The sequence below is a fragment of the Dendrobates tinctorius genome, unplaced genomic scaffold (genome assembly GCF_039654945.1).
Source record: "Dendrobates tinctorius isolate UK_male_01 unplaced genomic scaffold, ASM3965494v1 ptg000036l, whole genome shotgun sequence".
NCBI lineage: Eukaryota > Metazoa > Chordata > Amphibia > Anura > Dendrobatidae > Dendrobates > Dendrobates tinctorius.
Window position 1 is genome coordinate 19,479,719 of NW_027361704.1, and position 24,282 is coordinate 19,504,000.

Below are 24,282 nucleotides of genomic sequence, written 5' to 3' on the forward strand. Positions count from 1 at the left end.
TGCCGAATATAGCGTGCAGTAATATACTTATCAGCCATTTGATGCAGATGAAATCCCGACGCATTTCCCCCACTTAAGTCGATGAGGGTTCATCAGGGGTCAGAAAGTGGGGTCTCATTATCCCTGGCCGAAAAAGCCAGGGGTAATGAGACCCCACTTTCTGACCCATGACGCCCAGGTGTGAAAATAAAAAAAATCATTTTTTCCACAAACATGATGTTTTAGGCCCCAATTTTTTTATTTTCCCAAGGGTCACAGGAGAAATTGGACCCTAAAAGTTGTTGTCCAATTTGTCCTGAGTATACTGATACCCCATATGCGGGAGAAAACTACTGTATGGGCATACGTCGGGACTCGGAAGGGAAGTAGTGACGTTTTGGAATGCAGAACTTGATGGAATGGTCTGTGGGTGTCATGTCGGGTTTGGAGAGCCTCTGATGTGCCTAAACAGTGGAAACCCCCCACAAGTGACCCCATTTTGAAAACTAGACCCCCCAAGGAACTTATCTAGATGTGTAGTGAGCACTTTGAACCCCCAAGTGCTTCACAGAAGTTTATAACGCCCAGGTGTGAAAATAAAAAAAAAATCATATTTTTTCCACAAACATGATGTTTTAGGCCCCAGTTTTTTTATTTTTCCAAGGGTAACAGGAGAAATTGGACACCAAATGTTGTTGTGCAATTTGTCCTGAGTAGGCTGATACCCCATATGTGGGGGTAAACCACTGTTTGGGCGCATGGCAGAGCTTGGAAGGGAAGGAGCAGCGTCTGACTTTTTCAAAGCAGAATTGGCTGGAATTGAGATCAGACGCCATGTTGCGTTTGAAGAGCACATGATGTGCCTAAACAGTGGAAACCCCCCAATTCTAACTCCAACCCTAACCCCAACACACTCCTAACCCTAATCTCAGCCCTAACCCTAACTCTAACCTTAGCCCTAATGGGAAAATGGAAATACTTTTTTTAATTCTATTATTTTTCTCCTAACTAATGATAAAGGGGTGATAAAGGGGGGTTTGATTTACTATTTATGGCGGTTTTTATGCTTGGCAGCTGTCACACGCTAAAAGACGCTTTTTATTGTAAAAATAGTTTTTGCATCACCACATTTTGAGAGCTATCATTTTTCCATATTTTAACCCACAGAGTCATGTGAGGTCTTATTTTCTGTTGATGTTGACGTTTTTATTGGTACCATTTTCAGGCACGTTACCTTTTTTTGATCGCTTTTTATTCCGATTTTTGGGACGCAGAATGAACAAAAAAACAGCATTTCATGAATTTCTTTTAGGGGGTGCGTTTACACCGTTCCGCGCGTGGTAAAATTGATAAAGCGGTTTTATTCTTTGGGTCAGTACGATTATAGCAATACCTCATTTATGTATTTTTTTGTGTGTTTTGACGCTTTTATGCAATGAAAACCATTTTATATAAAAAATAATTATTTTTGCATCGCTTTATTCTGCGAGCTATAACTTTTTTATTTTTTCGCTGATGATGCTGTGTGGCGGCTCATTTTTTGCGGGACAAGATGACGTTTTCAACGGTACCATGCTTATTTATATCCGTCTTTTTGATTGCACGTTATTGCACTTTTTGTTCAGTGGTATGATGATAATGCATTGTTTTTTGCTTTGTTTTTTATATTTATTTTTTAAGGGGTTCACTAAAGGGGTTAACTAGTAGGGCAGTTTTAAAGGGTGGGTCGATACGGATGCGGCGATACTAAATATGTGCACTTTTACTGTTTTTTTTATTATTTCCAAAAAATTAATTAGGGAATATTTTTTTTTAATTTATTTATTTTGGGATTTTTTATAAATTATTCTTACACTTTTTTTTTTACTTTATTTTATTGTCCTGGGGGGACATTACTGTAATGTGTCAGATCGCTGATCTGACAGTTTGGACTGTCATGTCGGACGCTGTTCACACCACAGCATCCGGCAGGCAGAGGTAGTTCCACCTCCATCCACTATAGCCTCAGTGGCGCCGGCTTGATCTTCAGGCTCTCGGGGGTTAATCTTGCTGGAGACCAGGTTGGATGTTTAGTCACGCCCACGGTGTTTAAATAGTCATGCTGGCCTATGGGCATCGCCGATTATAGCTTGTGTTTAGTACCAAGTGGTTCCGGTCTGGAGTGGAGGTGTTGAAAAGAGAGAGATTCGTATCTGGTGGCGTATGATCCGTTGTTATCCTTTCTCCTTCCCATATTTGTGTTTAGTTGTGCCCTGTTCACATTACTGTATATTCCTGTGTGCGTGCAGTGCAGTTTAAGTTCTCCCTGTCTGTCATAATTTGTGTGTGGGCTTTGGTGGTTTGTCTCCTCACTGGGTGGAGGGTGGAGGGTTAAGTGCAGGGCTGAGCAGGAGATAAGGAAAGGTTGGAGGCTCAGGCATTTGCACCATCAGCAAAAACCCTGGGTTGAGGGTCAGACAGGGTTTCCCCTAGTTAAAGGGACATCACAGGGGCCCCGGGTATTTCAGCCTTAGTTGAACTAAGCCCCGCGTGACATTATAATCGGCCCAAATTTTTCAGGACTCCATGGATCCATTAGATTCCATAACCCACCAGTTGGCGGCGCTGTCCTTACAGGTCTCCGAGTTGAAAGGGGCAGTTCAGCAGCAGGGCCTGGTAGTAGCGAAGGTGCAAACGGCATCTGCAGGTATCGGTGCAGAGCCGAAGTTTCCGCTGCCAGAACGATTTTCAGGGGATCGCAGCAAATTTGTTGTATTTCGGGAGGCCTGAAAGTTATACTTTCGCATGCGCCCTACCTCCTCAGGTAATGAGGCCCAGCGGGTAGGGTTGGTGTTGTCATTACTGAGTGGTGACCCCCAAGCATGGGCATTTTCTTTACCAGCTGACTCTGCTACATTTCATTCTGTTGATAATGTTTTTTCTGCCCTCGGACTCATTTACGATGATCCTGACCGACTGGCTCTAGCAGAATCTAAAATCCGCGCCCTCCGCCAGGGGGAGCGCTTGGCAGAGGACTATTGTTCGGAATTTCGCCGTTGGGCCGTAGACACACATTGGAATGACCCAGCACTGCGGAGCCAATTTATTCATGGGGTATCAGGGAAGGTTAAACAAGCCCTCCTGATGTATGAGACTCCGGCATCATTGGAGTCTGCCATGAGTTTGGTGATACGTATTGATCGCCGTTTTCGTCAGGGGGCACAGGAGACGCTACCTCTGGGGGAAAGCAGAGGTGCAAGTGTGGTTGAAGTAGATGAGTCCCCTGAACCTATGCAGATTGCTGGCGTGGCACAGGTTAAGCGTCGCGCTCCGGGATTCCGGAAGCCCGGAGCATGTTTCTACTGTGGTAAAAGAGGTCATTATGTTAACGTTTGCCCGGTGCTACCTAAGAGGGTCGCACCGGCGGAAAACTATTAAGCTCAGAGGGTATGGAGGAGACCCAACTGAGCGTATGCATATCCTCCATGATGGTATCTCAATGTATGCTCCCTGCCAAGGTTATTATCGCGGGCAGAGAGCTACCAATATCAGTGTTTGTGGATAGCGGTTCCGCCACCAATCTCATAGATGAGGAGTTTGCACACACCGCCGGGTTTAAGATCGAAAGACTTCCTCACCCCATACAGGTGGTTACCATTAATGCTGTTCCCCTCCCTCAAGGGGAGATTACGGAGTTTGTGGCAGAGGTGAAACTCCACATTGGGGTCCTACATTCTGAGTCGGTTACATGTATGGTCCTCCGTAATCTCCCAGCACAAATGGTCCTGGGTTTTCCATGGTTGTCTAGGCACAACCCGGTAATTGATTGGAAAACTCAGGACATAGTACAATGGAGTGATTTCTGCCAAGACAATTGCTTGGCAACATGTGTGTCTGCCATGACGCCCAGCCTGCCTGAGGCTTTGCAGGATTTCGCGGATGTTTTCTCTGAGAAGGGTTGCTCAGAACTGCCTCCACATAGAGCCTATGACTGTGCGATCAGGTTGAAACCTGGGGCCAAATTACCTAAGGCCAGGATGTTTAATATTTCTGGTCCTGAGAGACAAGCTCTGAAAGACTACATCGCGGAGAGTCTGAGCAAAGGACACATCCGGCCTTCGTCCTCGCCTGTAGCCGCGGGGTTTTTTCTTCATTAAGAAGAAATATGGGGGGTCACGCCCGTGTCTGGATTTCCGAGAGTTAAACCAGATTACTATCCGTGATCCCTACCCAATGCCGTTGATCCCGGATTTGTTCAACCAGGTAGCGGGGGCGAAATGGTTTTCCAAGCTGGACCTCAGGGGGGCGTATAACCTCATAAGGGTCCATCAGGGGGATGAGTGGAAGACGGCGTTTAAGACTCCTGAGGGTCATTTTGAGAGTCTGGTTATGCCGTTTGGGTTGACCACCGCGCCTGCCGTTTTTCAACATTTTATTAATGATGTATTTGCTCATGTCCTGGGGAGATTTGTGATTGTATACCTGGATGATATCCTCATTTATTCTAGCGATCGGGACACTCATTTGGAGCATGTCAGGCAGGTGTTACAGTTGCTCCGGGAGAACCAGCTCTATGCTAAGCTGGAAAAATGTTTATTTTTTGTCCTGGAGTTGCCCTTTTTGGGATATATTGTGTCCGCAGCCAGGTTTAAAATGGACACCGCTAAGGTGCAAGCGGTGCTGCAATGGGAGAGGCCGGAGAGTCTGAAAGCACTCCAGCGGTTCCTTGGGTTTGCGAATTATTATAGGAAATTTATAAAACACTTTTCGACTATCGCCAAACCGCTCACGGACATGACAAAAAAAGGTGCCGATCTGGCGTGCTGGCCTGAGGTGGCTATACGTGCATTTGAGCGTCTGAAGAATAGTTTTGCTTCAGCCCCCATTCTGGTGCAACCAGACGTGTCTAAACCTTTTGTGGTGGAGGTTGATGCGTCAGAGGTGGGAGTGGGGGCAGTACTGTCTCAAGGCACGTCCTTGAGCGAGATGCATCCATGCGCCTACTTCTCCAAGAAGCTGTCGCCGGCCGAACGGAATTATGATATCGGCAACCGAGAGTTGTTGGCCATCAAATTGGCTTTTGAGGAATGGCGACACTTCTTGGAGGGGGCGGCTCACCAGGTCACAGTCATCACCGACCATAAGAATCTTCTCTATCTGGAGTCGGCCAAGCGTCTGTCTCCTAGGCAGGCCCGCTGGGCATTGATTTTTTACTTGTTTCAATTTTCTTGTGACTTACCGTCCCGGGGCTAAAAACACCAAGGCGGATGCTTTGTCTAGGTGTTTTCTGGGGGGAGAACCTCGGGAAGAGCCGGTACCCATCCTCCAGGAAGGGGTAGTGGTCTCGGCTCTCACGACTGAGGTAGAGGCGGAGATTGCCGAGGCCCAAGAGGAGGTACGGCCAGGACTTCCCGCCAACAAATCATTTGTACCCCTGCATCTTCGGCTTAAGGTGTTGAAGGAACACCACGACTCGGTACTGGCTGGTCATCCAGGGGTGAAGGGCACCTTAGAGCTGGTATCGCGTTGTTTCTGGTGGCCCAGAATCCGGCAGGACGTGTTCTCGTACGTGGCAGCTTGCATAACGTGCGCTAGGGCTAAGTCACCCCGAACCCGTCCTGCTGGCACGCTACAGCCTCTGGGGGTACCCAATAGGCCATGGACAGAAATCTCCATGGATTTCATCACTGACTTGCCAGCCTCGGCGGGGAACACGGTCATCCTGGTGGTGGTTGACCGTTTTTCAAAGATGGTGCATTTTGTGGCGTTGTCTTCATTGCCCAATGCAAAGACGTTGGCTCAAGTATTTGTGAAGGAGGTGGTCAGACTCCACGGAGTTCCGTCGGACATAGTATCTGATAGGGGTACGCAATTTGTGGCGAGGTTTTGGAAAGCTTTTTGCTCACGCTTGGGGAGCAAGTTGTCACATTCATCGGCGTTTCATCCACAGTCTAATGGACAAACTGAGCGCATGAACCAAAATTTAGAACAGTATTTACGATGCTTTGTGTCCGACAACCAGGAGGAGTGGTCTACTTTCCTTCCTCTGGCCGAATTCGCGCTAAATAATTACCGCCAAGAGTCATCGGGAGAGTCTCCATTCTTTTGTGTGTACGGTCAACATCCTCAGTTTTGTACCTTACGTCAGGGTGACTCGGGGGGTGTCCCGGAGGAGGATCAGCTAGGAGCCCAATTGTCATCGGTCTGGAGGAGGGTGAAACAGCGTTTGTTGAGCATGAGTGCTAGGTACAAACGGGTGGCTGACAGTAGACGTGTGCCAGGTCCGGACCTGTGTGTGGGTGAATGGGTGTGGTTAGCTACGAAGAACATAAAACACAAAATTCCATCTTTAAAACTGGGTCCAAGGTTTATTGGGCCTTTTAGGATTTCTGCCATCATTAACCCAGTGGCTTATCGGTTGGAACTTCCTGCGGTGTACAAGATACACAACGTGTTTCACAGGGCTTTATTGAAAAAGGTGGTAGGCTTGGTGGACACGAAGCCGATGCCACCTCCAGTCATGGTGGATGGCGATTTAGAGTTTGAGGTCGCCAAGGTAGTGGACTCTCGAGTAGTACGCCGTACTCTTCAGTATTTGGTGCACTGGCGGGGGTATGGTCCGGAGGAGAGGTCTTGGGTTCCAGCCTCAGACATACATGCGAATCGGCTGGTCAGTTCCTTTCACCATCGTCATCCGGACAAGCCGGGTCCTATGAGTCTTGAGGGTCCGGGGGTCCCTCGTAGAAGACGGGGTAATGTCATGTCGGACGCTGTTCACACCACAGCGTCCGGCAGGCAGAGGTAGTTCCACCTCCATCCACTATAGCCTCAGTGGCGCCGGCTTGATCTTCAGGCTCTCGGGGGTTAATCTTGCTGGAGACCAGGTTGGATGTTTAGTCACGCCCATGGTCTTTAAATAGTCATGCTGGCCTATGGGCGTCGCCGACTATAGCTTGTGTTTAGTACCAAGTGGTTCCGGTCTGGAGTGGAGGTGTTGAAAAGAGAGAGATTCGTATCTGGTGACGTATGATCCGTTGTTATCCTTTCTCCTTCCCATATTTGTGTTTAGTTGTGCCCTGTTCACATTACTGTATATTCCTGTGTGCATGCAGTGCAGTTTAAGTTCTCCCTGTCTGTCATAATTTGTGTGGTGGCTTTGGTGGTTTGTCTCCTCACTGGGTGGAGGGTTAAGTGCAGGGCTGAGCAAGAGATAAGGAAAGGTTGGAGGCTCAGGCATTTGCACCATCAGCAAAAACCCTGGGTTGAGGGTCAGACAGGGTTTCCCCTAGTTAAAGGGACATCACAGGGGCCCCGGGTATTTCAGCCTTAGTTGAACTAAGCCCCGCGTGACATGGACAGGTTCTGCACAGGCTTCCTCCGTGCCTGCTCTCTGCAGGTACTGAGGAAGCCGCCTCCCTGCAGGCCCCCACGGCCATCTTGGATCCGGGAGCCTGCAGAGGAGACCCCCAGAGCATCTCCGGGGGTCTCAGGGAAACACGGAGGGAGCCCCCTCCCTGCCGATTCTTCCCTAATCCCCCAGTACACTGCGATTATGTTTGATCGCAGTGTACCAGGGGTTAACGTGCCGGGTGTCAGCTGAGATAATCAGCAGACACCTGGCCGCAATCAGCGGCGCCCTCCCCCCGGAGCGCCGCTGATCGCATAGACGTACTATCCCGTCCCCAGTCATAGGGGCTCGGGTACCGTGGACGGGATAGTACGTCTCATGTCAGAAAGGGGTTAAAAGCTTTGCAGCAGGGGCCTAACAACAGCGGTCATAGAGGACGCAACCGCAACTGGGCCCATACAGATGAGGGGCCAGCTGACATCAGCGTAAACTTTAACTGGATGTGTGTTTGAGGACGCACAGTCAACTGGAGTGTATTGCTGCACATGGGTCTCTGCGCTGCAATACACATGCATGGCAATGACGTAATGGGCTCTCATCGCTGCATGGCAATGACGTAATGGGCTCTCATCGCATGCATGCTGAAGTCAGCTGCCAGCTTCAGAAGAGGACACGGTGTTGCGTGGGACTGAAGGGAACAGGAGTATCTTTATTTTTTCTATGATTATAAGAACAGCAGCAGAATGGGGAACACATACAGAAGGAAGGGGCCCATGATAAGGGACATACAGGGGTTGGACAAAATAATGGAAACACCTAACGTTTTGGCATCATAATCTTCGAACATGTTATAAACATGCAAACCGTGACATATGGTAATGTTTTGTAGTTGATTTGTGTTATGTGACATGTGTATGTAAATTAACTGTTTGTTTTGCAGTATTTTAAGAACATTGATGAGAACCTGATACCAATGGCAGATCTCTCAGATTTTCAATGAGGCCAAATTGTTGGTTCTCGTATGGCAGGCGCTAGTGTAACAGAAAGTGCCCGAATGCTTGGCGTGTCAAGAGGTACTGTATCCAAATTAATGACTGCGTTTGAAAGAGAAGGAAAAACGTCCGCAGCAAAGCACAGGTCCGGCCGAAAGTCGAAGTTGACAGAGAGACCGTCGGACTCCAAAGCGAATTGTGAGAGAGGATCGCAAGACCACGGCTCCGAAAATCACTGCTGAGCTCAATGAACATCTACAGAACCCAGTTTCCACGACAACTGTTCGTCGGGAGCTACACAAATCTGGATTCCATGAAAGAGCTGCAATTGGAAAACCGCTGCTCTCAATGACAAATGTTTCCAAGCGTTTAGAGTGGTGTAGAAACCTCAAGAATAGGTCCCTCGAGCAGTGGAAACATGTGATATTCTCAGACGAATCATCGTTTACCCCATTTCCGACCTCCGGCCGAGTGTACGTTTGGAGACAGCCGAAAGAAGCATTCCATCCAGATTGCCTTCTCCCAACCGTAAAACATGGCGGATGTTCTGTGATGATCTGGGGTGCTATTTCGTGGTGATCCGCTGGGCCAATGATATCCCTTCATGGAAGAATTAACAGCCGTGATTATTTAGGCATTTTGGGCGACCAAGTGCATCCTATGGTTCAAGCACTGTACCTGGAGGGGAATGCCATCTTTCAGGATGATAATGCACCAATTCATACAGCTAGAATCGTTAAAGCATGGCACAAGGAACATTGCAATGAAGTTGACCATCTCATCTGGCCCCCACAATCCCCAGACCTCAACATTATTGAGCATTTATGGTCGATTTTAGAGATTCAAGTTAGACGTCGATTTCCGCCGCCATCGTCACTCAAAGAACTGGAGGGTATTTTTTTTTTTTTAAAACTTGTTTAAACTGGAGGGTATTTTAACTGAAGAATGGGCTAAAATTCCTTTGGAAACAATTCACACCTTGTATGAATCCATACCTCGGAGAATTGAGGCTGTAATCGCCGCAAAAGGTGGACCTACACCATATTAAACTAACTTTTGTTGATGTTTCCAGGTGTTTCCATTATTTTGTCCAACCCCCGTATATACCAGCATGGGGAACATACAGTCATGGCCGAAAGTGTTGGCACCTTGAAATTGTTCCAGAAAAGGAAGTATTTGCCCAAGAAAATTATTGCAATTACACATGTTTTATGATACACATGTTTATTTCCGTTGTGTGTATTGTAACCCCCCCCCCAAAATAAAAAAAAAACACACACACACACAGGAAAAATAAGGCAATTGAACATAATTTCACATAAAACTCCAGAAATAGACTGGACAAAAATGCTGGCACCCTCAACTTGCACACCGTCTGGAAAAGATAATTGCAATCGATCGCTTCCTATAACCATCAACAAGCTTCTTACGTCTCTCAACAGGAATTTTGGACCACTTTTTTTGTAAACTGCTTCAGATCTCTCCATTTGTGTTCCACTGGATTTAGATCTGGAATCACTGCGGCCACTAGTGATGAGCGAGTATACTCATTGGTCGGGTTTTCTTGAGCATGCTCGGGTGTCCTCCGAGTATTTTGACGTGCTCGGAGATTTAGTTTGTGTCGACGCAGCTGCATGATTTGCGGCTCCTAGACAGCCTGAATACATATGGGAATTCCCTAACAAACAGGCAACCCCCACATGTATTCAGCCTGTCCAGCAGCCGCAAATCATGCAGCTGCGTCGACACAAACTAAATCTCCGAGCACGCCAAAATACTCAAGAGAAAACCCAAGCAACAAGTATACTCGCTCATCACTACTGGCCACCTCAGAACTCTAAAGCATTTTGTTTCCATTCATTTCTGGGTGCTTTTTGAAGTATGTTTGAGACCCGTGATCTAGGACACAAGCACAGCTTTCTTATACTGGGCACTACATTGCAACCCAACATCCTTTGGTAATCTTCAGATTTTATGATTAGGGTTGATTGAATAGCTTTGGATAAGAGCTTATCCAAATAGCTATAGCGCTTCCTGAATAGCTGCCTTGGTAACCCGGATACCTGGAGCGCTCCCGATAATCAGCTGTTCAGCGACACAGATGCATGTGTCACGTCTGTGTGATTGTCACGTCTGTGTGACAGTCACAGCACGAGTCACAAAGTGATTGGCCCTGTGTGACACGACCCAGCAATCGGTCGGTCACAAAACAGCAAACAAACAAGGGAACACCGGAGACACAATTACAAAGGTGGGCCCTGTGATAGGGAACGGGGAAATGGACACCTCCTACACTCTCCTGAGGCTGTGCCCTGGTCTATCTTGACGTCCCTATACGGTTTCTTTCAAATCGTCGCCGAGCAGGATACCTTAGCCCTCACTTGCTCTGCACTTATCCCTCAATAGGGAATTGGTAAGTGCGGACACTGGTCCCACCGCTGCACTAATATAACACCAAGGGAAGATATACAAACAAGGTAAGACAAACAACACTTAGCTTTGTCTGCTGCAATGCACCGCACAGCAGAGTTAGGCAGCAGATCACTGCATTCAGCTGAAGTACTACTGCACTCAGCCAGCTCCTGACCCCAACTTGGTTGGTCTCCAAAGAGGAAGTGTATCACCCACCCCAGCTGATGCCTAAAGTGATCTTTTAAAGGAAGGTGGGAGTGGTCACAACCTACATCAGCAAATTCACCAGCTATGTAGTTACACCAGCGGCCACCGGGGGGAAAAACTGATATTAACCCCCGATAGCCTGAAAGGAAAAGTGTTTTAATGTGAGATTGCAGATCTGACACAGATCCAAAAATGGATCGTGACAACATGAATGGAGAGCTCAACAAATCTTTGGAAAGTTGTTAAAAATTGTCTTGCCCATTTAGAGGGTTTTGAGTTAAATTGTCCAATTTGCCTTTTTTCCTCTGTTTTCTTTTTTTTGTGTTGTTCAAATACTTACAAAGGAAAAAAAAAAAAAGGGGTAAACAAAAACATGCAATTTCAATAATTTTCTGGGAAAAATACTTAATTTTCTGAAACTATTTCAAGGATGTCATCACTTTCAGCTACGACTGTATATAACAGGATGAGTCCAGGATGGGGAAAATATATACACCAGGATGGGGAACATACACTGTATATGAGGATGGAGGTCAAATATACCAAGATGGGGATCATATACATCCAGGATAGACGACATATACGAGGAAGGAGCCCAGGATGAGTGACATTACTACATAATGGAGAGGGGCAACTCATATGTCCTAAGATTTTGAATGCTACAAGGGCCCATATATCTGACCAGCATGTGGGCGCGAATGGGTCGAGGGTAGGGATGGGCGAATCTACTCGTTAGGACTCGTTACTCTGCGAGTAGTAGGGGACTCGCAGGAGTCGGTACTCTGCGAGTTTCCAAGCGATTACTCGCACAGTAACGAGTCCAATGCAAATGCTAGCGTTTTCCAAGCGATCTGTAGCATCGCTTGGAGAACTGATTGACAGGTTGGTCATACTCGTCAAACATAGTGTTTGAGAAGTGTGACCAACTTTTTACTACTGAGGCTGCCTATGCAGCATCAGTAGTAAAAGATAAAATGTAAAAAAAAAAAAAAAATATATATTGTTATTCTTACCCTCCGACGTCCCGCGCAGCCTTCCCGCCTCTCCACGCATCCGTTCCCAGTAATCCTTTGCGAAAATGCCCGCGATGACGTCCGTTCTCGCGGGATCGCGATGTCTCGCGGTAATTCGCGATGACGTCGCGCGAATGACCGCGAGACTTCGCGATCCCGCAAGAATGGACGCCATTGCGGGCATTTTCGCAAAGGACTACTGGGAACGGATGCGTGGAGAGGCGGGAAGGCCGCGCGGGACGTCGGAGGGTGAGAATAACAATATTTTTTATTTTTAAATTCTATTTTTTACAGGGATATGGTGCCCAAAGCCCGGAGGACAGTCTCCTCTCCTCCGGACCGTGGGTACCATCCGCAATTGTTCTGCTTACTTTCCGCATGGTGGGCACAGCCACATGCGGGAAGTAAGCGGAACAAAAAAAATGGCAGCACAGGAATCGCTGCAATACTCGCATCCCCATTCATTAACATTGGACTCGCTAGACTCGCAACGAGTAGCGAGTTTCCGAGTCGGACTCGTTAGAGTCTAGCGATTCCGAGTATTTCAGGATTCGCCCATCCCTAGTCGAGGGGAATTGGGTCCAAATTATGCACTGGGGCCCATCGGACTCTATGCCACTGTGTTGCACTATTGCATTTCATGGAGAATTTATTCGCTGCAACTCGGATTTGTGGGGAAAATACAGCGAAGCCAGTGAATTTCAAAGGATCTGCTCATGTCTGTTCAAAACACCAATACAAGGTCTATAAACAAGTACTAATGCAGGAAGTGAGTGATTCTGCCTCCTGAGCAGCCAATTTCCAACAAGTCATCTGAGTGATGGGTGGAGGTTTCTGCACTTATATTCCCACTAATCTAAAGGGTAATATAGAGTCTACCACATACTAAAACACATTTTATTAAAAAAAAAAAAAAAAGACATAAATGCTCTTAGCTTTACCTGTATTTGACAAAAGTTTGGTCGCTTCCAGTACTTTTTCTGTATAGACTCCAGGTTCATAATTATCCATCTCTGAAGTAACAACATAAATGACTCTAGCTGCACGCCCACGTATTGCACCCGCTGTACGATCCAGTCCATCAACATCTTTTTCCTGAAGAGCTATGACACACTTATTGACATCTTCCAAAATATGATTTTCTGCAATGAATAAAAAATTCCATTTACCCCTTTACCTCCAAGGGTGGATTGCACGTTAATGACCAGGCTAATTTTTACAATTCTGACCACAGTCCCTTTATGTGGTAATGACTCTTGAACGCTTCCATGCATCCTGGTGATTCTGACATTGTTTTTCTAGTGACATATTGTACTTCATGTTAGTGGTAAAATTTCAGTTATATAACTTGTGTTTATTTGTGAAAAAAACGGAAATTTGGAGAAAGTTTTGAAAATTTCGCAATTTTCCAACTTTGAGTTTTCATGCCCTTAAATCAGAGATATGGCACACAAAATACTTAATAAGTAACATTTCCCACATGTTTACTTTACATCAGCACAATGTTGGAACCAAATTTTTTTTGTTAGGAAGTTATAAGGGTTAAATCTTGACCAGCGATTTCTCATTTTTACAACACCATTTTTTTTATAGGGACCACATCACATTTGAAGTCACTTTGAGGGGTCTATATGATTGAAAATACCCAAAAGTGACACCATTCTAAAAACTGTACCCCTCAGGGTACTCAAAACCACATTCAAGAAGTTTATTAAACCTTCACATGCTTCAAAGGAATTTTTTGAATGTTTTAATAAAAAAATGAACATTTAACTTTTTTTTCACAAAAAAATTACTTCAGGTCCATTTTTTTTTTTTTCATTTTGCCAAGGGTAACAGAAGAAATTCGACTGCAAAAGTTATTGTGCAATTTGTCCTGAGTACGGTGATACCTGATATGTAGGGGGGAACCACTGTTTCGGCGCATGGCAGAGCTTGGAACGAAATTAGCGCCGTTTGACTTTTGCAACGCAAAATTGGCTGGAATTGAGATCAGACACCATGTTGCGTTGGAGAGCCCCTGATGTGCCTAAACAGTGGAAACCCCCCCACAAGTGACCCCATTTTAGAAACTAGACCCCCCTCGGAACTTATCTAGATGTGTGGTGAGCACTTTGAACCCCCAAGTGCTTCACAGAAGTTTATAACGCCCGGGCGTGAAAATAAAAAAATCATTTTTTTTTCCACAAAAATGATATTTTTGCCCCCAATTTTTATTTTCCTAAGGGTAACAGGAGAAATTGGACCCCAAAGTTGTTTTGCAATTTGTCCTGAGTAGGCTGATACCCCATATGTGGGGGTAAACCACTGTTTGGGTGCATGGCAGAGCTCGGAAGGGAATGAGCGCATTTGACTTTTTCAATGCAAAATTGGCTAGACGCCATGTCGTGTTTGGAGAGCCCCTGATGTGCCTAAACAGTGTAACTCCCTCAAAAGTGACACCATTTTGGTAACTAGACCCCCAAGGAACTTATCTAGGATGTGTGGTGAGCACTTTGAACCCCCAAGTGCTTCACAGAAGTTTATAACGTAGAGCCATAAAAATTAAAAAAAAAATCATATTTTTTTCCACAAGCATGATCTTTTATTTAAGTGGTAAAAAAAAAAAAAAAAATTGGCGCCATTTAACCGAGACCCATAGCATCTTCATTTCTTCAGCCCTGCTACGTGTAGCTAAAATGCTCATCTGCTATTAGCGCCTGCCAAGGAGATACAGACCCCGTGTTGTCATGCCAACCCACTGGTGACTTGTTGTCATGTGACATGGGCACCGATGGGCGGCACTAATGACACGCTTCCAGCGTGATCATGTTAAATGCCGTTTTCAGAGACTGACAGCATCATTTAACATGCTAACAGCCACAGGTGGATCGCGATTCCACCCACGGCTGTTATGGGTACATGTCATAGGTCTTAAAGGGGTTAAAAGCCTGCAAGGGCACACAAGGTCCCTCTGCTCATGCCAGAACGTGTCCAGGCCCTTTTGAAGTTCACCAATGACCATCTGGATGATCCAGAGGAGGAATGGTAAAAGGTCATATGGTCGGAGGAGACCAAAATAGAACTTTTTCGTATCAACCTCATTCGCCGTGTTTGGATGAAGAAGGATGAGTACAATCTCAAGAACTCTGTCCCAACCATGAAGCATGGTGGGTGTAATGATAAGATATGACTTCGTTGGAACATTCCAGAATCTCCCATTGTTAATGAGACTTCTGCTTTTCACATGCTGCAGATGTGACCCCCCCTCCTTCCCCCCTTAGCAGCTGCAGCTTTGTATGTCTCCTCTGCCTGCATCTGTAATAGGACACCAGACACTTCCTGTGCCAGCATTTCTCTCCTCTCCAGTTAAGGAATGTTAATTAAGCTAAGGGGAAAGAATGTCTTTGTTTGAAGCACCATGCGGCTGGATATAAGTATGGGTAACATTAAAGAGACTGGATCTCGAAAACTGTTGTGAGTTCATTTTCCCCTTCACTACTGAGGCCCGAGGAACTCCCTCTTCTGGTGAAGAAAGGTAGTGAGCCTGATTGTCAAACACCTGGGGCTGATGATGATGACTGGCTGAGTGGAGTTAATGACTGGATATAAGGCTGCCGACGCCCTTCTGGCCTGCGGGTGATTTCTCTGTGGACTTCTAGGAAACCAGTCTGATTCCTGCTCATCTAAAGCTAAGATTTCTGCTTTGCCTTTTTGCATTAGTGTTTTGTTTTCCTTGCTTTTCTGGATTCTGCCATTCCCTGCTGGGGTGAGCTGAATCTCCTTTTGCCTGTTGCTCGGTCTTCAGAATATTCCTGAGTACTGACATAGCTTTTTTGAAGCCTAGCGTCTTCAGGGCCTTTTTTACTGTCAGTTTGTTGGCTCTTATTTTCATAGGGTTTTTCACGGATTGCAGACAGAAGCCTTCCTGTCCTTTCCTATCTAAGCTAGCGTTGGCCCCATCTTTGCTCAGTCTATCTTTCTGTCTGTGTTTTGTTCTCTCTTCTTGCTTCACCGTCATTATATGCGGGGGGCTGCCTTTTGCTTTGGGGTCTGCTCTGGGGCAGTTTAGATTTCCCTTTCTGTCTTTAGGCTATGTAGTCCTCCGGCTGTGATCGAGGGGCCTAGGGCATCGTAGGAGCCCCCCAACGGCTACTGCTAGTTGTGTTGATAGGTTCAGGGGTCTGCAATCCGATAGCTGCCAACTTCTCTGGTTTTCTGGGCTTAGCTAGCATTTCTATTTTTGCCTCCTACGGCGACTCAATCATAACAGAAAACCATACGTGGCAGAGATATGAAAATTACATTTCTGCAAAATGCATCGACCCAGCGTTCTGGCCCATAATTTTCACGGTTCTAGCACCCACGGAATCCAAAAAATGGATTCCTCCTAAACGGTGTGACATAACTACTGCATGTTTGGACTTGAATTATACCCTCCGACAGCCTAAAGAAAATGATACCATGTGCATGTTTATACGAGGTACCCTCAGCGAGATATAGTTATAATAAGTGTTGTAGTCAGAATTGTAACTCCTAGAGCAGGGGGAGGAACATCACCAGACCGCCCCTTTCGTGATGTCACAAACCCAAAGCTATAAGGTACTCCCTCCTTAAAATTGGTCATTCGAGCTGGAGGTTTCATGCCCAAAGGACCCCAGATGCAGGGGGATGTGTGGCCCTGCCTCCCCACTTGGTTAGCCCACAGACCATCTAAGCAACTGTAAGTGTTGATCTCTATGCTAATCCCATTTATTTTATATTTGCATTGTATATACCTAATGTCTCAACTTTGTAACATCTTTTATCTGTGTAATCACTGCCTCCCTTTTTGGGAATAAATTATAACTTTATTAGTCTGTCTTCATGCTCTAAAAACAAACACGTGCCATTAAAATAATTGCTACTGAATTAGGTTGGCTTCGAACCCCTCTATTAAGTTTATAACTTAATCAGAGAAACTCTGGAGCTGGTGGCGGCAAATTATGATCTAGGCCCTGGGTACTGCTGAGTGATGGAAGGGATTTTATAAGCTAATTGGGTGGCTGCAGCCAGAGCATTTTATAATTCCCTCACTGCAGCGTGCCGGGTGGCCAGACCTCATTGAAGCAGCTGGCCGGCGACCCATTATCCCCGGTGTAGTTCCCTGACTGACCTGAGGGTAAGGAGGGGCGCCGGGGAGCTGCGAGTTCCAAAGTGGAACTGAAAAGTGGGATATACATAAATCCCCGCAGTTCGTGAAAGATTGTTAGCAGTGGTGGGACATCCAAAATAACCCCCCTGCGATAAATTGTTATGGCAAGACTAGCATGCTGTTTTTATCACATGGTGCCAGAGGTGGGATAACTAACATAAGCCCCCTTATGCCTGTGATAGCCGAGTGTCGGCAGTGCGTTGCATCCCTCCGTCCATCCGTGACATACCGGTGTCAGTGGCGGGATCGTGACAGTGGGGGAAACTTCATACTTTGGGGATTCTTTTCTGCAAAGGGAGGATGGATGGGTTCATGTATTGCAAGATTTTGGGCAATAACCTCCATCCTTTTGCATGCACATTGAAGACTGTCATGGTGGAAGACCCAACCTCGACCAATGACCCAAAACGCGCAGCCAGGGCAACTAAGGAGTGGCTGCGTAAGAAGCATTTCAAGGTCCTGGAGTGGAATGGCCAGTGTCCAGAACTCAACCCAATAGAAAATCTTTGGAGGGAGCTGAAACTTAATGTTGCCCAGAGACTACCTCGAAAACCTGAAAGATCTGGAGGGAATCTGATCAAGAACTACAGGAAACTTCTGACTTCTGTTATTGCAAACAAAGGTTTCTGTACCAAATATTAAGTTCTGTTTTTCTATTGTATCAAATACTTATTTAATGCAATAAAATAATTTAAACTATTTAAAAATCATACAATGTGATTTTCAGCTTTCTATTTTTAGATTACGTCTCACAGTTGAAGTGTACCTACGATAAAAATTAGACCTCTCAATTCTTTGTGGCTGGGAAAACTTGCAAAATCAGCGGTGTATCAAATACTTGTTTTCACCACTGTTGGTCCTCAATATAATGAATTAAAAAAAAAAAAAAAGAGTATGAACCGCACCTCCAAAAATCATAAGTTGATCTAATGCCGCTAGGCAAAAATTTATATAATTCAACAGGAGGTTCTAAGTTAAACATTCTGATCAGACTGTATGAAGCCCACTGTTCTGCAGCTGCAGTTGCCCACTTAATGGAACTGCTCAGTGTAGGTCTGTTCAATGTTTACTTCTGACAGTCATTGGAATATGGAAGGAATGTACATCACACCCAAGCACTTAAAATATTTTAAAATGATTTAAGATTAGGTAGAAAAGTATTTAATTAAACATTTAGAGAGATACCTGAAACAGCCAGGAAGTCATCGATTGATGTGATGTCATCAACTGCATCTGTCAATATACGAACTTGTTTCTCCCACTGTTCTTTGAAAAGATCCATTGTTTCTTGAGCTACTTTGCTATGAGGTTTAGCAGCAAGTGCCAATGCTGCATTTATAACCTTTGTTATCAGAAAAACACAAAAGTAGTGTTTGGTCATGCAATGTTAATATGCACATTACAGCTAGTGCTGCAGTAAGTCTTATTTTATTCATGCATTGAAAAACTGACGTCACTTGCGGGGGCAGTGCGGGGCTGGTCTCTGTTGTGCTTGATTGCGGGGTTACTGCCTGCCTTAAAATGGGCACTGAAAGCGCGCTCTCTTGCCGGCTCGTGAGGTCTCATCAGAGTCAGCAAGGCAGCGCACCATCATTGTGCATTAAAATTGCACAGTGACAAGATTGCATTAAACATGTCGGAATTGACAACATACACTTGCTCAGTAGAGCAGGGCTAGCCCAGCCTCTGAAACGGAAGCGTTTAATATTTAAAAAATATTAAAAAGAAAAAAAAAAAATGTAAAAAAAAAAAATTTTAAAAGTTACACATCTGAATCATTCATTTTCCACAGGGAAAAGAAAGCATAATTTGATATGAAAATATAAAATTAAAGCTGTAATTAACCTGTAAGGGAAAAAAAAAAATGTAAAAACACCAAAATTAGAGTTTTTCAGTTGCAACACTTCCCAATAAAAAACAAACTCTCCTATGTAACCCAAATTAGTATCACTAAAATAGTCAGCTTGCCATGCAAAAAAAGAAAAAAAAGTCTTCACACAGCACCATCAACAGAAATGTGAAGTTATGGGTCTCAATTTTGTATTCATTATATAAAAAAACACAAAAAAAACTACACAAACACTGTAAAAACTAAAACCATAAAAATTATTGCAGAATTGCGTGCTTTTTCCCCCATTCTTCAGTACATGCTATAGTAAAATTAATGGCATCATTCAAAGCTACAACTGGTCCTGAAAATAAAAAGAACCTTTAATATAGCTATGTGGAGGGGAAAAAATAGTATAGTTATGGCTCTTGTAAGAACAGAATGGGCAGAAAGAAAATTGGTCATGGCAAGAATGGAGCTAGTTGGTATCAGAGGCAGCTGGGAACTGTATGACACCGCAAACACCATGTATGAAGTGGGCTTACTTTCATATATTAGCACCTCACAAATGACAAAGGGGTTTAATTCTTGACATGAGGAAATTAAAAAATAGTTTATCATTTTCTCAAGAACATAAAAAACATTTCTGTGCATCCAGAAAACTAAGTGAACAGTGTTACCTGAGGACATAAAGCTTCCAACTGACTTGCGGACATGCGAACAAGCTTTACACCTTCTTCATTATTGGATATGGAGCACGCCAAATTGGCCACCTACAAAAACAAGTTACAATTTTAAATATACATGAAATTTGAATCAGAAGAAGTGTCTAAACATAAATGCACCTTGTGGCATTAGTGGCCTCTAAATGGATAACAGTAGCCACTAAGCTGCTGAGCCCTCCACACACTGACATTCCTGGGCTGATTCAAGACGTTTTTTAACCCTTTACGTGCTTCACAGGAACTGAAGCAATGTGGAAGGAAAAAGTTAACATTTACCGTATTTTTTCGTACTATAAGACGCACCAGACCATAAGACGCACCCCAAATTTTCAGAAGGAAAATACGGGAAAAAAAAAGTGTCAAATATGGGTCCATCTTACAGTCCCCGAATTCAGCTTACCAGGGAAGGGATCGGTACAGATGGAGGAGTCATCTTGTCCCGCAAAAAAACGAGCCGCCATACATCAGCGAAAAAATAAATAAGTTATAGCTCGCAGAATAAAGCTATGCAAATATTTTTTTTATATAAAATTGTTTTTATTGTATAAAAGCGCCAAAACATATAAAAATGATATAAATGAGGTATCGTTGTAATCGTACTGACCCGAAGAATAAAACCGCCTTATCAATTAAGGAAATTATCTAGATGTGTGGTGAGCACTTTGAACCCCCAAGTGCTTCACAGAAGTTTATAACGTAGAGCCGTGAAAATAAAAAATCATATTTTTTCCACAAAAATGATCTTTTCACCCCCAAATTGTAATTATCACAAGGTTTATAGGAGTAATTAGACCCCCAAAGTTGCGCAATTTGTCCAGAGTACGCTGATACCCCATATGTGGGGGTAAACCACTGTTTGGGCGCACGGCAGAGCTCAGAAGGGAAGGAGCGCCGTTTGACTTTTTCAATGCAGAATTGGCTGGAATGGAGATTGGACGCCATGTCACGTTTGGAAAGCCCCTGATGTGCCTAAACAGTGGAAACCCTCCACAAGTGACACCATTTTGGAAACTAGAGGCCTTAAGGAACTTATTTAGATGTGTAGGGAGAACTTTGAACCCCCAAATGTTTAACTAAAGTTTATAACGCAGAGCCATGAAAATATAAAATTATTTTTTTTCAATAAAAGTGATTTTTTTTTTAGCCCGCAATTTTTTATTTTCACAATGGTAACAGGAGAAATTGGACCCTAAAAGTTGTTGTCCAATTTGTCCTGAGTACGATGGTACCCCATATGTGGGAGGGGAATCACTGTTTGGGCACACGTTGGGGCTCGAAAGGGAAGTAGTGACGTTTTGGAATGCAGACTTTGATGGAATGGTCTGCGGGCGTCATGTTGCGTTTGCACAGCCCTTGATGTGCCTAAACTGTAGAGACCCCCCACAAGTGACCCCATTTTGGAAACTAGACCCCCCTCAAGGAGCTTATCTAGATGTGTGGGGAGCATTTTGCACCCCCAAGTGCTGCACATAAGTTTATAACGCAGAGGCGTGAAAGTAAAAAATCTTTTTTTTTTTTTCCACAAAAATGATTTTTTAGCCCCCAATTTTTTATTTTCCCAAGGGTAACAGGAGAAATTAGACCCCCTAAGTTGTTGTGCAATTTGTCTCGAGTATGCTGATTCCCCATATGTGGGGGTAAATCACTGTTTGGCGCACGGCAGCGCTAAGAAGGGGGGGAGCACTGTTTGACTTATTGAACGCAAAATTGGCTGGAATCAATGGTGGTGCAATGTCGCGCTTGGAGACCCCCTGATGTACCTAAACAGTTGAAGCCTCCCAATTCTAATTCCAACCGTAACCCCAACACACCTCTAACCCTAATCCCAACCCTACCCATAACCCTAATCCCAACCCTAACCCCAACCCTAAAACCCTAACCCAACTCACTTTAGCCTAACTCTAATACTAATGGGAAAATGGAAATAAAATATATTTTCTTTTTTTCATTATTTTTCCCTAACTAAAGGGGTGATAAAAACGGGGTTTATTTACATCACTGTGACAGGGTCCATCACAGTAACCAAAATGAACCAATAGGAAAAATCTTCCTATTGTTGCCATTTTCTTACTGGACGAAGACGCCGGCGGCCGTGAGGGGAAGCCAGGAGACCAGGGGACACCGGGAGGTACTGGGGGGTTGGTGATCGGGAACCTATTTCTCACTCCTCTGATGTGCAATCACAGCAGAGGAGCGAGAAATTAAATGGCACATCAGACATTTTTTTTGCAGTCGCCGTTATACGGTTAGTAACGGCAATTGCAACACCGGGGTCGGTAAAAACCGACCCGAATCATGTTCTCTGGGGTCTCGGCTACCCCTGGTAGTTGAGACCATGGAGAAAATCCGACTCTGGGGGGGCGCTATACACTTAAACCTCTGCACCATTGAAAAGCGGCGCTGTGGTTTAAGTACCCTTAACTGCCGCCATGAAAAGGCGTATCGGCGGTCGTTAAGGGGTTAAACATTCTTGAGGTTAGTACTATTCTGTAGATACGCTTGATCTATATTTGCTTATGTAATATGTCCCCCTAAAGACCATTAAAGATCACTTGGGAGCATCAGGATTAAGGCCAGTGTGGGACTGCTTATATTTATTTTGGGTTCACATGGGGTAGTGGCATCTAGCCAAGGCAAAATGGAGACAGCTAACCATCTTTCCCTGTACATGGCTTGCCAGATAGGACATGTATGGTGTTCTTCGTCTACATGGTACTGGCTTTCGGACCTGTCTGTAAGAAATACTGAAAGTCTGGTTCTAATATATATATTTCTAAGGTGTGTTCATTTTGCTATACTGATAATAACAAACCATTTGGTTTTTCAGTCACCAATCCCTCTAAAAATAAATGAATGTAGTCAAAATTTTTGTGATGCAAGAAACAAGCCCTGACACCAATACATCAACAGAAAAATATAAGCTTCAGGTGGAAATGGTGACACAAAGCAATTGACCCTTCCTCCTTCCACTTAAATACTGACCTGGAGAATCATACTTTTACCATAAAAATAAATGCTGTAAAACCAAAACCATTGCAGAATTGCATATTTTCTTTTCACCATTTCTTCCCACTTGGAATTTTCTCCCATTTTTCACTGTATTTATATAGTGTCACTTAAAATTACAACTCGTCCTCCTAGAAGACAAACTTTCCTACGGCCATGTCAACTTAAAAATAAGAGAAGTTATGGCTCTTGGAAGAACGGAATGGAAAAATGTAGTTGTAAAAACTAAAGTTTGCTGTGGAGGCGAGGGGTTAACTTTTAACAAGAATGTCCACCCATCTGAGACTGGAAGGACATTAACAAAGAAATGTATACTTTAAAAAAAAAATGCTTATAAAAGTGTACTAGATTCCCTGCATATTAGTGTTAATAATGACATTTCAAGAAAACCTATTTGTTGCATATGTGGTGTAGTGACCACTGTGTCCGCTAGGGGGCGCTGTGTGGGTGGTCCAGGACCGGGGTATAAGCATTTCCAGTGTCCTGATAGGAGTAGGATGCTGAATGATCATAATGTATCTCAAGGTGGGTGGCCTTGAGATGAAGACTTGTGTATGTGTTGATCAGCAATGATACTGCTGAGCTTCCGTGTCAATGTCTTAGGGAAGTCTTCAGGTAGCTGGAGAGACGGGCAGGACCAGCTACCTACAAATCCACCCAGGGGTGTGTCTGAAAACGCTGGTAGTAAAAGACTATGTGAGTGTGAAGGACCTGTGATGAGGTCATAGCCATGTGACCCGTGGCTACGGACCATATAAGGTGGCCAGGGTAGGTCACATGGAGTGAATGCTGGGACCTGGTTGGTCCGTTTGGAAGGTCTCGCTGGAGGATGTGTAAGCCTTCCTGAGTACCTGTGTGCATAATGGCTGCACGTGTCTGAGAGTTCCTAAGGGAGAGGGAATGGACGCCTGCAGCATGGTGAAGCAACTATGAGGTAACCCAGACACGGGAGTGCTACTAAGAGACTGTGTAGCCTGTTAGCTGGATGAAGCAAAGCCTGTGTGACCACAGGGATAATATAGCAGTATTCTGTCATGGATGCTATGCTGTTTATATGAACTTTATGTTGCTGCTGTGGGTTTATGATGCCTGAATAAACCGCATGGACTGTTATTGTTTTATGGAAGACCCATGCCGGATCTGATTATTTGGCTGCCTAGCGAGTGTCCCCAACCTTGAATGACAGCGCCACCTTACACATAGAAAATCTGCAGCATAAAGGGAAGTGCTGCCAACAAAGCCACAGGATTGTATTGCAAAATTGCAATGAGTGGACAATCTGCATGTGTTCTGCAACACACGTGTGGTGGGTACAACATGTGAGAATGTACTCTGTAGGAACATTTACACAGAGATCATCGTGAGCAAGGGAACATGTCAGATGATTGAGGAATCAGACTCTTACTGTACCAGCACCCCAGCATTTTAGAGAGATATAGCAGCAGATCCCTGTCAATAAACTGCAGCAGAGCTTGGAAGGGTCAGCCAGGCTAATCTGGTCCTCAACTATTGTCCCTGATGTTCTAATTATTATTATTATGCATTTATATAGCACCATTTATTCCATGGCGCTTTACATGTGAAAAGGGGAAATATAGACAAGTATAATAAACATGTGTA

General features: G+C 44.6%; 1 protein-coding gene across 1 annotated transcript in view; it reads right to left on the reverse strand.

Moving 5' to 3' along the window:
- The window catches only part of CTNNA1 (catenin alpha 1), a 143,737-nt gene that overhangs the window by 51,890 nt on the left and 67,565 nt on the right, over window positions 1-24,282 (reverse strand). Inside the window, exons 10-12 of the mRNA XM_073573743.1 lie at window positions 19,612-19,704; window positions 18,289-18,445; window positions 12,872-13,072 (exon numbers count right to left, since the gene is read on the reverse strand). Of these exons, the coding sequence (XP_073429844.1) occupies window positions 12,872-13,072; window positions 18,289-18,445; window positions 19,612-19,704 (451 nt within the window). The remainder of the gene's footprint in view (window positions 1-12,871; window positions 13,073-18,288; window positions 18,446-19,611; window positions 19,705-24,282) is intronic.